This window comes from Anguilla rostrata, chromosome 2 (genome assembly GCF_018555375.3).
Source record: "Anguilla rostrata isolate EN2019 chromosome 2, ASM1855537v3, whole genome shotgun sequence".
Classification (NCBI taxonomy): Eukaryota; Metazoa; Chordata; class Actinopteri; order Anguilliformes; family Anguillidae; genus Anguilla; species Anguilla rostrata.
This window is the reverse complement of record NC_057934.1, coordinates 46,615,999-46,631,282: the sequence shown is the minus strand read 5'-3', so window position 1 is coordinate 46,631,282 and position 15,284 is coordinate 46,615,999. Positions and strand designations below refer to the sequence as shown.

General features: G+C 39.1%; 1 protein-coding gene and 1 long non-coding RNA gene across 2 annotated transcripts in view; one reads left to right on the top strand and one right to left on the bottom strand.

Moving 5' to 3' along the window:
* The window catches only part of LOC135248225 (uncharacterized), a 30,615-nt gene that overhangs the window by 13,262 nt on the left and 2,069 nt on the right, over positions 1-15,284 (bottom strand). The window contains exon 3 of the long non-coding RNA XR_010328386.1: positions 5,537-5,587. This is a non-coding gene — a long non-coding RNA (uncharacterized LOC135248225). The remainder of the gene's footprint in view (positions 1-5,536; positions 5,588-15,284) is intronic.
* The window catches only part of LOC135248224 (unconventional myosin-XV-like), a 34,693-nt gene continuing 21,015 nt past the window's right edge, over positions 1,607-15,284 (top strand). The window contains exons 1-15 of the mRNA XM_064322593.1: positions 1,607-4,812; positions 5,822-5,904; positions 6,103-6,166; positions 6,481-6,590; positions 7,036-7,110; positions 7,729-7,819; positions 8,967-9,070; positions 9,913-9,976; positions 10,523-10,636; positions 10,890-11,051; positions 12,367-12,480; positions 14,353-14,411; positions 14,570-14,693; positions 14,835-14,930; positions 15,064-15,195. Coding sequence (XP_064178663.1) covers positions 1,687-4,812; positions 5,822-5,904; positions 6,103-6,166; positions 6,481-6,590; positions 7,036-7,110; positions 7,729-7,819; positions 8,967-9,070; positions 9,913-9,976; positions 10,523-10,636; positions 10,890-11,051; positions 12,367-12,480; positions 14,353-14,411; positions 14,570-14,693; positions 14,835-14,930; positions 15,064-15,195 — 4,518 coding nt within the window. The 5' untranslated portion in view covers positions 1,607-1,686. The remainder of the gene's footprint in view (positions 4,813-5,821; positions 5,905-6,102; positions 6,167-6,480; positions 6,591-7,035; positions 7,111-7,728; positions 7,820-8,966; positions 9,071-9,912; positions 9,977-10,522; positions 10,637-10,889; positions 11,052-12,366; positions 12,481-14,352; positions 14,412-14,569; positions 14,694-14,834; positions 14,931-15,063; positions 15,196-15,284) is intronic.

The window sequence follows — 15,284 nt, the reverse complement described above, 5'->3', positions numbered from 1 at the left end:
TATGAGGCTAATGCTCATGATTATTATGATGACCTGTCTCAAGATCACGGCTACTATGAACAAGTAGGTAACTATTCTGATTACCCAGTAGGATATCAAGATGGTTATGAGTATGATGATGAGGGTATGGACTATTATGAACAATATCAGACACCAGATCAGTATGGCTACTATGAGGATGAAATGAACTATTACGATTATGAACAGCAGGCAGAGGATGCACAAGTATATTATGGTGACGGTATGGAATATTATGATGAAATGCAACATCCAATGGAGGATGAATATGGATACTATGGAAATAATATTGCAAACTATGACCATGGTTACCCCCCTGAGCAATATGGTTATTATGATCCGCAAGATTATTTTGTGACACCCAACGGAGAAGTTGTGCAACCAGATCCTAGCATGGAATACTCTGGGTATGATGACCCATATTATCACCAATTCAATTACAGCGAAAATGGTGGATTACCATATCTAGAATCTGCATATAATATGCATCAGCTATATCCCATTAAAATGGAGGATATCATGGAACAAGAAGAGGCTGAGGAGGTTTATGGCGATGAATATGGGAACTTTCCAACAGATGTAGGAACTCAAAATTCAATGCAATTCAGACTCCCCAGACCACAGGTCAAACTGTTTGGAAAAGAACGACTCGATGTTCCACTTCCACCCTCCCCCCAAATGCATCAGGAAGAAATGTCAGATGTCCAATATGAATATCCACCGTTTCCTTCTGCAACGGGGTTTCCTGAAGTTCTTCAACAAGAGGACATTCCCTTTCAAAGACCACCGTACCCAACACCTACAGCTATGCTTATAAAACAAGCAAATTCTCCAACATTAAGCACAAGACGATTCGGGAGCCCAGTTCCAACCAGATCACCACAAATGCTATCTAGTCCAGTGCCTCAAACAAGATCCCTTTCTCCACAAAGGCCGGTTTCACCAGCTCTAAGCAGACATTCTTTGGGTATCATGGAATCTCCACAGGTCTCCAGACCACTCTCTCCTCAGGCCTCAGCAAGAAGGTTTGAAGAAGCAAATTTGGTAGGTTTTGATCAACCTGTTGAAAGAGGGTACTCTCCACAACCTCTGAGAAGGTTAAGTCCTCATCCCTCGCCACAACTTTCCATAAGGCAGGCAAATATGTCTCCAGGAAGAAGAAGCCCATCCCCCCATCTCTCATCCCCTCAACCATCTGTAAGGAGATTTGACCTTCATCCACAAGATATGGAACCTCCATACTCCCCTAGGCAACCAAGGAGGATAATTAGTCAGCCATCTCTTAATAACAATGCTCAAAGACCCTCGTCTCCATTATTACATAGAAAATTCAGCCCTCCACCATCACCGCAGCCTTCAAGAAGGGTGTCATCTCCTCAGCCTTCATTAATACAAAGGTCTGCATCTCCTCAACCTGAAAGAAGAGGTTTTGGGCTTAACAGACAACAACCTAATGGATTTGCTAGGGAGCCTGTGAGAGTACCATCGCCACAGTCCTCTGTTAGAGGAAGTCCTCCTCCCTCACCACGAGCTTCATTCAGGAGAAGAAGTCCACCCCCCTCCCCAAGGAGTTCATTTAAAAGATCCCCCATCTCCCCACCACTGTCCCTCAGACAAGATGCAGCCCCTCCTCCACCACAAACTCCTTTTAGCAGGAGAAAACAACAAATGCATCCCTCTCCTCAACCATCTTTAAGAAAAATGAGTCCACCTCCATCTCCTCAGCTGAATATGAGGCCTGCAGGCAGTATTCAGCACAGAGAAGTTGAGAGACCCCCATCCTCTTTTCCAACACAAAGAGCATCTCCAACACCTTCACGACACAGTTATGCAACACGACCTGAGTTTCAACAGCCTATGTCACCTCAACTAACAAGAAGTCGAAGGCCACCATCACCATCACCATCAAGAACATCCAACAGACATTTAAATGAAGTTCAAGATGTTCCCACTGGAACTCCACCACTCAGATTTAGAGGACGTAACAATGTACCTATGAGAGCTGTTAAACCATCGACAGGAAATCCATACATGCAAAGAATGGGTCATCCTGGTGCCCGAGTGATACAAAATGTCCCCCCATTTAGGTCATCAATAAGAGGGCCAGGTCGTGGTGCAGGACCTGGGGTTCAATCCCCACTTTCTACTCCTCAGCTATCAGCAAGGCATGGGATTCATCCAGGAACCCCTAAACCTCTGAGGAGCTCTCAAAGACCTGTTGGCCGAGGCCGTCCTGTGGTAGGGGTCCCTCGTAATCCCCCTTCTCCAAGGCAGTCGATTAGAAGGATGGGTCCCCCAGTAAATATAGAGACCCAAAGACCACCATCACCACAACCTTCCCTGAAACGAATGGGGCCTCCGTCACCACAACCTTCAATAAGACACCTCTCAAGCAGACCAGCCTCACCTCAACCTTCATTAAAACGTGGCTCACCCTTACCAACAAGATCACCATCACCCAGAGATCTGTCATCTCCAGTTCTGACTGATGCTTTGCAAAATCGCAATATTCAAAATGCTTCCTTTAGGTCACCCCTTCCAGGATATGATCCGTATTCTCCTGTCATTACAGAGTTTGACCAGACAATAGAACAAGGCCCATCTCCACTTCTGTCAAGTGCTTTACAGAACCCCAACATTCGCAATGCTACCTACAGATCACCATTTCCTGGAAACAGCGACCCCCATTCTCCAGTGATGACAGAATTTTACCAACCAATTGGACAAGTACATTCCCCACTCCTGGAAAATGCTCTGCAGAATCCGGATCTCCGCAATGTATCATTTAAGCATCCCTTGCAGAGAAGTGCTTCTCCTTATTCTCCTGTAATAACACAATTAGACCAGACAACTGAGCAAGGGCACTCCCCAATACTAACAAATGCTTTGCAGAATCCGGATATTCGCAATGCTTCCTATAGATCACCATTACAACAAAGAATGTCTCCATATTCACCTATGATAGCAGAGCATGACCAGCTGACAGAGCAGGCTTATTCTCCACTTTTGTCAAATGCAATACAGAATCCGAATATTCGCAATGCTACCTACAGAACACCATTACAGAGAAGATCCTCTCGGCACTCCCCAGTGGTATCAGAGTATGATCAACTAGCAGGACAGGCTCCTTCTCCACTTTTGTCAAATGCACTGCAGAATCCGAATATTCGCGATGCTACCTACAGAACACCATTACAAAGAAGACCCTCTGGTTACTCTCCAATGGTATCAGAGTATGATCAACTAGCAGGGCAAGCTCCTTCACCACTTTTGTCAAATGCAATACAGAATCCAAATATTCGCAATGCTACCTACAGAACACCATTACAAAGAAGACCCTCTGGTTACTCTCCAATGGTATCAGAGTACGATCAACTAGCAGGGCAGGCTCCTTCTCCACTTTTGTCAAATGCACTGCAGAATCCGAATATTCGCAATGCTACCTACAGAACACCATTACAGAGAAGACCTTCTCGGTATTCTCAAAGGATGTCACAGTATGATCATCTTGCAGGGCAAGCTAATTCACCACTTTTAACAAATGCATTGCAAAATCCTAATATCCGCAATGCTTCTTATAGAGTACCACTACAAAGAAGCATGTCTCCCTATGGCCCAGTGATGACAGAGTTTGATCCTATAATAGAACATGGTCCATCTCCTCTTCTGGCAGATGCTTTGCAGAATCCTCAAATCCTCCATGCTTCCTATTTATCACCTTTACAAGGACGAAGATCTCCCTATTCTCCAATGATGGCAGATTATGACCAGTCAGTAGAACAAGCTTCCTCCCCTGTTTTGTCAAATGCCTTGCAAAATCCTCACCTTCGCAATGCTTCCTATAGGCTACCTGATGGGACTATTGTATTTCAAAACCCTGACTATGCAACAGAACAAATTTCTTCCCCAAATTTGTCAAATGCTTTACAGAATCCTCAACTACGTAATGCTTCATATAAGCTAGCTGATGGCTCAGTTTTAAGAAGAAATGGTGGACAGCATCAACCATCCTCTCCACTTTTGTCAAATGCCCTTCAGAACCCACAACTTCGCTCTGCTTCATATAGGCTACCAGATGGATCAATCCTATCAAGGAACACACAGCTTCAACCATCCTCTCCACTTTTGTCAGATGTTTTGCAGAACAAACAGCTTCGGAATGCTTCCTATGTACTTCCAGATGGATCAATCTTATCCAGAAAGAAAAATCAAATTTCCTCCCCAGTATTGAGAAATGCCCTCCAGAACCCACAGCTACGCAATGCTTCATATAGACTCCCTGATGGGTCAATCCTAATCCCAAAACAGAAAGTCTCATCTCCACTTTTGTCAGAAGCGTTAAAGAACCCTCAAGTTCGCCATGCTTCCTACAGACTGCCGGATGGGTCTATCGTAATTAGAAACAATGACGGACCATCTCCTCCTTTTTTGACTGATGCACTGCAGAACCCTCACCTACGCAGTTCTTCCTACAAACTTCCCTCAGGAATGACACCACACCCTGATGATCCAAGATATGCAGTGGTTATGCCTCAGAGGATGGGAACAGACCACCTTCGGCAACACTGGGCTCAAGGTCATACAAGAGAGGGTCAGGAAGATGAAGACGTGTGGTCATCAGAGAGAATCCTTCCTCATCAAACTGTGCAAAATCTCACAAAATGGTCAATGTACAGGGATGAAAGCTTAATGGGCCATCTTACTCCTCTTTCTTCTGACCATGATGCACAAGTTCTTGAACCTGAGTGGGCACCAGACAGGGAAGGTGAACCTAAAGGGCAGTGGTATGATAAGGTAATCTTTCATTTTTAAAAATGTTTTTCATATTAAAAATAATTATTAATATCATTCTGCGTGAATAGACAGTATCAACTCATGACAATTTTTAATCTCCATAAACCTTCCCTGTTATATTTACATTCCTACCAACATGGGCAGCTGGGTATTTCTGCCATCACACATCATTTTCAGGAGGCACAGCATGCATGCATGCATCTGGGTCCTCAAGTACATGACAGAGTCTTAAGAATTACATCAGCTTATTTATCAATGATGCTTTAGCAATGATGCTTATGACCATCATGCATACAAAGTAGTTCTCCACCTAGTCCACGCTGCACATATTGTGAGCAAATGTACATATTTGTTTTGCCATATTTCTGCAATACTCAACATATCTACTGTAGGTACAATATATAACACCATAGTATGTGTTATCTTTTTCTGTATTGCCACTGTAAATCATTTTTGTGACAGTTTTTCTATAAAAAGCAGTATACAAATAAAATTTGATTGAATTGAATTGATTTGCAAAGAGATTTTGATAAGCAGATATGACCTGCTTATCAAATGGGCTGGAGGAAATCCAGCAGTGCCAAATTCTCTTTCTTGAGTTGCCAGTTTTAATTACTAACACATCTAATGTCTGTGGAATGTGGACCAAAGCCAGGCTGATTTGTTTGTATCAAAGTATACCTTGAAATGAACTATGTTAGTGCTTGCATGAGGATTAACAAACCTGGATTATGTGCAGTCCTCTCCATCTCTTTTGGGTTGGTGTTGTGGCTGCCTAAATTAAAATACAATTCTATAGATTATTTTGGTTAGGTTGTTTTAAGACACAACAATACAGTAATATTCAGTTGCTTATGGTACAGTACATATTTTGAGTTAACAGAAGGGATCAGCACCAAGGGATACACACCAAGTAAGTAAGCTGTACTGTAACAACTATTATTATTTGGTCCACATTTCAGTGCTTTATGCTTAAAATTTAAATTTTTGGATGTGATTTGTAATATAGATGTACACCATCCGAAGTCTGCCAACAATGAGATACAGAGAGCTGGCTGAGGAAGATGGGATTGAGGACATGACACAGCTGGAGTAAGTGTCTATGAGTATAATGACATGTACGGTTTAAAACCCTGTACACTCAGCTGGTATAATAATTAATGGTGCCTATTTAAATACACCAAATTAAGATTAATTAAATTAAATTAAATTGGTCTTTAACCCTGATGTGCAATACTTAGCTGTTTATTATTTCTTGAAATTGAGTGATGCTTGTTATTGTCTTTTCAGAGAGCTCAGTGAAGGTGCTGTGTTGTTAAATTTGAAGAAAAGGTTTGGCCAGGAGCTGATTTATGTAAGTTTGCAACAACACTGACAAATAGGTTTCATGTTAATTTTATTACCAAATTTAGACTTGCTGTTCATAGTTTGTTGACGCAATAATGGTTAAGTACCTGACCTGAGGGTAAAATAGCGCTGAATCACCTGGGATTTGAACCTGAGTCCTGTAGTTCCTTAAGCACTACACAGACCATATCATCTTGAGTCAAATCCCAAAAGTATAAAGTTTTACTAAATTAAATACTACTCTAGTGTACATATATGGAACAAGAACTCCAGGCTTATATAAATGTAATAACATTGTAAACCCTTTCTGTTCATTTGAAGACATACATTGGCAGTATCCTGGTGGCTGTAAACCCTTACAAGATGTTTAACATCTATGGAACAGACATGGTGCTGCAGTATGAGGGACACGCACTGGGAGAGAACCCCCCGTGAGTGTTGCTAGGGCTCAGTAGAAGAGCTGATGGCTATATGGTTTTCAAACTGAAAAGCAACTAAATTTTGCTGGATGCACTATGACCACTTGCTGTTTGATATATTCATTGCTGTTTTTCATTCATGCTATACTAAGGTATCGAGAAATGCCAGTTTATGCTAGATTACGCAGTTTCAAGTTTAAATACTTTTCTGAAACAGCATCATATAACTGTCTCATATTTCTATCAACACCCTGGAGCAAGGCCAGTCATGACTATGGTTATTGATTGCAGGTCACATTACATACAAGGTAACATGAGGAGAGAGTTTGTAAAACTGGATACAGTGACCACAGTCTTGAAAAATACTATCATAGAAATTATACACATGTTTAAAACATCCTTTGGCTATCAATGTCAGGGTATTCACAAGCCTCAGCTTTTCTGTGTTTTCTTGTAGGCATCTTTTTGCTATTGCAAATATCTCTTACACAACGATGATGGATGCCAAACAGAATCAGTGCATTATTATCAGGTGAGGCCACTATGTTCATAATGGTCTTCAAATTACAGATTTTTTTGCAGAACAGCTTTTGTAAGATAGGTCATGAGAACGTCTACTTAAAAAGACAATTATTTGATCTGTTTTTTGTAATTAGATTCCTAAATTTGTATTCTTCTCATAAATACTCAGAAATATTAATGATACTGACAACTGCTGTAGCCACCTGACATAAACCTCATATGTAGGACTGGATTCCATCATAATTTGTCAATTTGAATAAGAACTTTGAACCCCACCAAAATGTGAGTTACATACTGTGAGTTTACATATGCACAGTGTGGTGATATGCAGGGATCCCCAGAATCTGGACAGTTTTGTTTATTTGTAAGACATTGTAGTTAATTGAAACCAGGCCATCTTGATAACCTATGCTACTTTGGACATGCTCTTGAATAGAATACCTTTAAAGAAAAATACATTTTCTGTGCCAAAAGGCCAACACTAGTAGAATTTCTCATTCTTGCCGACAGAAGGATGAAAGGACATTGACAGCTATATGCATTTTATGTTACTCAGTGAGGGTGTTTCACAACATAAGCAAATCACGTTTTTTTCATTCAGATTACAACGTCAGCTTTTTTGTTTCAGTGGGGAAAGTGGCTCAGGCAAGACAGAAGCTACAAAACTTGTTCTGCGATACTTAACAGCGATACATCACAAGCGAAATATCACACAACAGGTATGTACAAGATCAAGAGATCAACAAAATTTGATTTATTAAAGTTGATTGACTTCTGTTATGTTGCTTAATATATTTTCTCTGTGTGTTTTGTTCTTATATGCACTGGCACAGATTGAGGTATTGTTCTCTAATCCTGAGTTCCTGTGTGGTTGTGTGCATACTCAATTATGTTCTTAGAAATGCATGAACTAAATCTTTATATTTTCCTAAAGCTAATATGTGTCCAGTTTCAGTTTAGCTGCAGTATGTGTTCTCAAACCTATGCAGCATCAGATAATACAGTGGTACAAATGGTGTTATTGTTGATTATGCTGTAGACACAAACACTTTTTTTGCAGTTTAATATACAAGTACCATAATATGGATTAATCACCCCAATTGTGGAGGAGCATAACGTTTCCATGTTGAGATATACTTATTTAAAAACACTGCAAATACTCTGAAAAGAGGTCTCTCTTAAAAAACATATAATAATATTCTCAAAATGTGTAATGTTTCCTATGACTCCTTCATATTCCTATGGTGTAACAGCCTTTCTTTCCACCAGGATTTGAAGGTAAAAGCCTGGATGAGGAAAGTGACTTGCACAGTCCATGTTATGTAGGGGAGGATCGGTATAAATATAACAGGTTCAGGATTTCACACATTTACTCAAAATTATAAGAGCTGTTACATTTATACAGACAGGGACAGCATGTTTTTTGGTCACTTAGCAAACAATTCATGCCAAAATGAACCACACTCAATTTTCAAGAACAAGTAACTGCTTAAAATTATGTATGATTTCATTTCTTGTTAATTAAAATGATGCCTTATATTTAAATAACTTTTGGAACAGATTTTTACTGTCCTTGCTCAAAAACGAAAAATATAATAATAATTCCCACAAAGGTTGTTAAACTTCTGTTATTTTGGCACTCTGTAGAAGACTGAATTGCACGTTAATTAACTGTGTAACATTTATAATGTGTTACATTTATACTGACTTTCCCCTACTTTCCAAAGCACTGTGACATGCACTGTGGCTAACCTAAGGTTGTTCTAACATTGTGGACAGTCAGTCATGCTAACTATTGTGTAGATGTTGTTGATGAGGGTCAAACATTGAATCTAAGAAATTGCTCAAAATTTCCATTTTCTACAGATCCTTGAAGCAACTCCCCTCCTAGAATCGTTTGGAAATGCCAAAACAGTCCGGAATGATAACTCAAGTCGGTTTGGGAAATACGTGGAAATTTTTTTGGAGGAGTAAGCAGTATTTTTTTGCAGAATCATGGCCAGGGTTGTTTTATCTAATCTATGTCAAGATCAGTGATTTATAGAAGTATTTATTAAGTGAGACATGAATTCAGCAACTCAATAAAATAATATCAATAAAATATTGAATTGCACCTGCAGCATAACACCGTTTTGTTTTGTGGGGTGTAAGTAATAAAGGTGAAAAAAACATTTTGAAATGTACAGATATTGTATTTCACAAGTCATTGACAGAATCTTCATTATATTACCTAAGAGAGAGTCTGTATAATGCTAGGCTGAAAGAGCTGAACAATTATATTTAAGTTCCCAAAACCTCCAAGTGAATATGCATTTATAGTCAAGCAAAAACCTCTTAGCTGTGAACTGGAATATTAACTGTCAAAGCTGTTTATGCACAATGTTGCGTACATGCTCCTGGTCTTTTAATTTAGTAGAAAGGTGTATCTGTATGTGACCATGCAAAACCAAGCTTCTTCCTTAACAGGTGCAAATTGTTAGCCTGCTAATATGTATTAATTAAACAGTCGGACTATTTAAATATACCAAAATATAGTAACCACAGAACAGTGACCTACCTTTATTAAATAGTAATCCAATAAAAGAAAGAACAAATGTATATATATATATATATATATATTTGTGTGTGTGTGTGTGTGTGTGTGTGTGTGTGTAATGATACATAAAATGAAGGCAATACTTTAAAACCACAATTCTGGTCAAGATGTGTGCCATGACCTAGTTGTTACTTAACTCACAGTGATTGAAGTGAGGTAATGATGGGACACTTACGAGTTCATTGTAAATACAATTACCTGCATTATTTAACACAGGGGTGTGATCAGCGGTGCCATAACCTCACAGTATCTACTTGAGAAGTCTAGGATTGTATTTCAGGTAGGCATGGCTTCACAAACTAGATCTTGTACTTCTTAGAGCCTACAAAGATCAGTGTGACACAAATTCCATTAAAAGTTTTGTAAGCATTGCTGGGGTATGCCACTTGTATACTAACATTTGCACATGTTAAATTTAGAGAAATAAGTTTCATACATGTGCATAAATAGGGCATCTGAGTAAGAACAAGATCATGGAGAATGCAATTTCATCACAGTGTGACCATTAGACTTAATTATTTTTCTAAGTGTTGAATTAAAGTAACCTGAAGATTCCTAGGCTGGACACTGCCGTTGTACCTTGAGCAAGATACTTAACCGGAATTGCTTCAGTATACTGTGTATCCAGCAGTATAAACAAAGGCTACACTACAATGAACTAGGCTGTACAGAAGGATTATTGTTTAGCCTGCTTGTTTATGTATTATCAAATCTAAATTGATTCTATGTATCACAAAAAATAACACTACCACAGATGTAATCACACACAAAATTAACTACATACTCGTGAACACATGGACCCAGTTGTTTCCTCTTTTTCCCCTAGGCCAAACATGAAAGAAATTATCACATTTTCTACGAGATGCTTGCAGGCCTTCCTTCCCCACAGCGGCAGTCATTCTACCTTCAGGAGGCAGAAACCTACTATTACCTCAATCAGGTGAGTTGGCGTTGAACATGAGGCTTTGCCCAGTTGTGTACATCATTAGTCACATATTTCTTGTTTTGAAATAGCATGATTGCAAACACAGCATTTAAACAGCTAAACTGTATTTTACCTATCGTATCAATCAAAACAGATATTTTTTGTGGAGAACACACAGCACGTATTATTTCTCGCGTTTGGCATGTGTACTGCCTGTTGGTCCTGTTTATAGACCCTTTGTCTTTAACTCTTCCTGCTGGTCCCTCAGGGTGGTGACTGTGAGATCCCAGGGAAGAGTGATGGGGAGGACTTCCACAGGCTGCTCAATGCCATGGAGATCCTCAGCTTCAGCGCTGACGACCAGAACAGTATCTTCAGGATTCTGTCCTCTATTCTGCACCTTGGGAATGTGTTCTTTGAGAGATACGAGGTGATATGACTGCAGATTTCTGTCAGCAACCCAGTGTCAGCATCTTCTTTGAAACAGTTCAGGTTTAAAATGTTTACTGCACCTTAAACAAGATTCTGATCATATACTGTACAGTGCTTGAAGTGGGCCGGTACTCATCGGTATGCAGTACCTCGACTTCTGTGTTTTGATCTTTGGATTACCATGACTTTTTCTTGCATACTGGCACTTGTTTTCTTTTCTGTGCCTGTCAGTGCTTGAATTAGGCCAGTACTCACTTTTGATTTGTGCCATTAAGTGTACCGTAATTGCGTACCACCGCTTGTTAATGGATCTTGGTATCCACGCTATAGTTATTTACCACAAAAAGACTATTAGTTTTAGGCTGCCAGTTTGAATTTGTGAACTTTTAGTACTAAAGGTAAGTTCTTATTGAGCTGTTTAAAAGATTATCATTCTGACAACAGCTGGCGCCTCCCAATACATTTCTATTTGGAATTCTGAGTGTATCTACTTGATGCAATGTTCAAACTACTTGTAAAACTGTAGATAACCTCTAGTTAAATGACTCGTTGACTAACTAATGGCTAACTTTCTTGACCCAAAGATATATGTATTTCTGTAGGCTAAATCTTGGCAGCTGCAACAAAACCTATGTCTTTTCAATGTTAGCTTGGTTCAAAAATGGGAAGTTCCAGAACAGATTGGCTCATTCCAATTGCTTATTTTTACCCCCTTACTTCCTGTCCATGCCACCCCTTTAGAGCTAGGCCACGCCCCTCTGGAGCTAGACCCCTCCAATTTAGTGTAGCTCCAAGCACTACAAATACATATTTTTAAATGATAAGACACTGACTACCTTAAACGACAAAGACAAGAAACTGCATTTATATTTGATTGATGTTGAAATCACAAAGATCATAACAAGTCCCCAAAAGTATTTATGCAACCTACATTTACTTTCCATACATCGTCAATACAATACAAAACAATACAATACTCTTCCTTGTTACATCATCAATACAATCTATGCTGTCTTGGAGAACAGGACCTTATACATTTCATGCTCTGGGCATTTGTATTATTTTCTACAGATTGCGATTTTGTTTGTTTGTTTGTTTTGTTTTTAGGTAAAATTCCACAGTAGTAGGCTTTGAAAAGAAGGTACAATTACACTCAGTAGTTTTAAGACTTCACTTTATTTTTGCTTTTCATTGGAGAAGATGAAAATATAATCCTGTTCGGAGGATTTGATAGGTCTGAGTGGAATAAGCGGATGTAGACCTCATATACATTTGGAGTGAAGAATGTACACTTCTGTAATGTTTTCCTCCAGACTGATTCCCAGGAGGTGGCGTCAGTAGTGAGTGCTCAGGAAATTCGTGTGGTGGCTGAATTGCTCCAGATCTCACCAGAAGCACTGCAGAAATCTATCACCTTCAAAGTAACGGTAAGACCAGCGTGATATTGATGTAGGCCAGTGCTATCTTTGGGGGGTATTCCTGCAGGAAAACTGAAGACCAACACAGCATTTTACTGAACACTAAGCCTTTTTTTTTCTTTTTTTAGCTAATTAAGAAAAGCAATGGAATAGTGTTATCAATTTGCCCATCCTTCTATTCTTTCACTGTTATGTATACATTCTGGCTAAAGAATTTTTTAGATTTTCCATTTGTGAAAATGTTACTTTTATCCCTTTAAGTTAACTGCTAAATATATAACTAGTGGTTCTTAACCAGAGAATATTAGGCAGATGCTAGTGGAATCTTCCTATTGTGGCCCTATGCCAAGCATCACCACCATGGGTAGTGAAAACCATGTTCATTTCTGAGCCGCCTGTTTGAAGCATGGAACAAATTCAACTACTGATACATTTCAATTTGTCTTTGAACAACAGGGACAATGACACAAAACAAAATCTCAAATGATGCATATAAGCTCTAAGTCTCCAGGCTAAATGAGTAGCAAAGTTAATTATAGTTGGTTGTGGTACTATGGAAACGAGTGAAATCCAATCGGGGGCTATCCTGGGCCCTTGCAACATTAACAACCAAAGCTGAGTGGTTGCCAGGGAGCGTTATCATTACATCACAATGACGCCTGCCCTGTCCAATGCTGCACACGCACAGATGTCAGCTGGTTACCCTCCATCACCATGAAGCCTTGACAGCAGTAACTTATTCTCAGATAAAGACCACACTGGTCTCCGATAAATTGCTGCCTAATCCCCATCTCAGCCACACTACAGTCTTTGACACTTCTGCTTAGTCCAATAGGTATTCCTTACATAACTGAAGAAAACAAATGATCTCAAGTGCCTATTATATTTCACACAAATCATCTTCGCACCATTATCCATATCCACCTTCTTTTAAAAAATGTGATTCCCTGAATATCTCATTAGATGGAGATCCCATTGTCTTTATGCTTTATCACCATTAGTCAATATTATGGGATGGTAATCCAAAAGACATAAAACTTTTTACATTCCTGGGCAGCTTTCCATTACCAAACTTATCTGGCGATTCACGCAGATGTTTTCGAAGGTATTATCTGAACCCTCACAAATTAATGCATAAGCGCTGTTTGGGTATTAGACACACAACCATAATGGGTTTCATTACTGTCAAAGAACAACATTACCTCATTGCATTTGTTACTAAATATACAGAAGTGGGGGTGGGCTTCTAATATATTTTGTCCTGGGCCTGAGAATTCATAGCTGTGGCCCTGCCTGGTTGCTGTGTTGTATGTGCAGTGTTCTTAATTGTGATTTTCAATTATGCTGCACGCACCATGCAATGTCACTTGACACATGGAGCAGGCTTGTTGAGCATCTTGCTCATTTAATAAATAAACAAGCACGATCACTAATGTCCGGGGTTGTGTTTACACCTCCAAACAGAGACACTGTGGATCAGCTGTCACCGAGGACTATATCAGTTGCACTGTCCTGTTGATAGTGTGCCTCAGCGATCTCTAATCTAATATCCGCATTCATTTTTCTGCCACAATGCTCCCAGCTGTGGCATGTGGAGGATTCATAGCAAATGTAATGAACCTTTGCTAATTCCACATAAATATTTCTATGGGATTTTATGTGCCATGTTTTATTTGTCGTGTCCCATTTTATTCATACCCTTCACATTGGCACATCTGTGATAGTTATTTTTTATTACAGCACTGTTGTGCACAATTACACTCATTCTGATGGTACTGAAAGAAAATAGATGCTGGTGTTCATCTAGCCTCACTGTATACACTGGATAAGTCTGCTAAATGAATACATGTAAATGTAATGCATTTATACTTTCTTTTAAAGGAAACAATGAGAGAGAAGATATACACTCCTCTGACAGTAGAAAGTGCAGTTGATGCCAGGTAAATAGGAATGCCCTATTTTCTAAAACTCCATCCATATAATGCAAGGAAATACAGTTATTAGAATCTGAATAATTTATTTCCTACTGGTTAAGAAGCATATCTGTCAAAAAGTAAAAAAAATAGCAATATGTAATATATCTCTTTTCAAACTCTAGAGATGCAGTTGCCAAGATCTTGTACTCCCTTCTGTTCAACTGGCTCACAGACAGGATAAACGGGGTGGTTTATCCAAGAAATGACACCCTGTCTATCTCCATTCTTGACATTTATGGATTTGAGGTGATCTATGTACTTTTTTAACCAAACTATTATCATAAAATGGTCATAAAATGTATCTTGTTCTGCTGTTGTAATTTGAGTGTCTTTAAAAAAGTGAAAAAGATCATAATTATCATGCTGTTTTCTGTTATATGCTTACAGGACCTTACATTCAACAGCTTTGAACAGCTCTGTATCAATTATGCAAATGAGTACCTGCAGTTCTTTTTCAATAAGATTGTATTCAAGGAGGAGCAGGTAAGTCATTAAAGCATCAACTAAAAGCAATGTATGAAATAGTGATATGTTTTGTTTGATGCCCAGTATCTGCAGTATTTTCTGTGCAGAGTTTTCTTTATTACATTAAACTCATCATTCTGTTTATTTTCAGGATGAGTACATTAGAGAGCAGGTCAGCTGGAATGAAGTGACTTACAGTGACAATCAGCCCTGTATTGATCTCATTGCCTCAAAGCCACATGGGATACTTAAAATCCTAGACGATCAGAGCAGCTTCCCTCAGGTATATTTTATTGTTTCTGTTTTCATTTATTTCTTAATTGGACCCGGTATTATTTTACTATACAAGTATTGCTTTACCAGTGTAATACC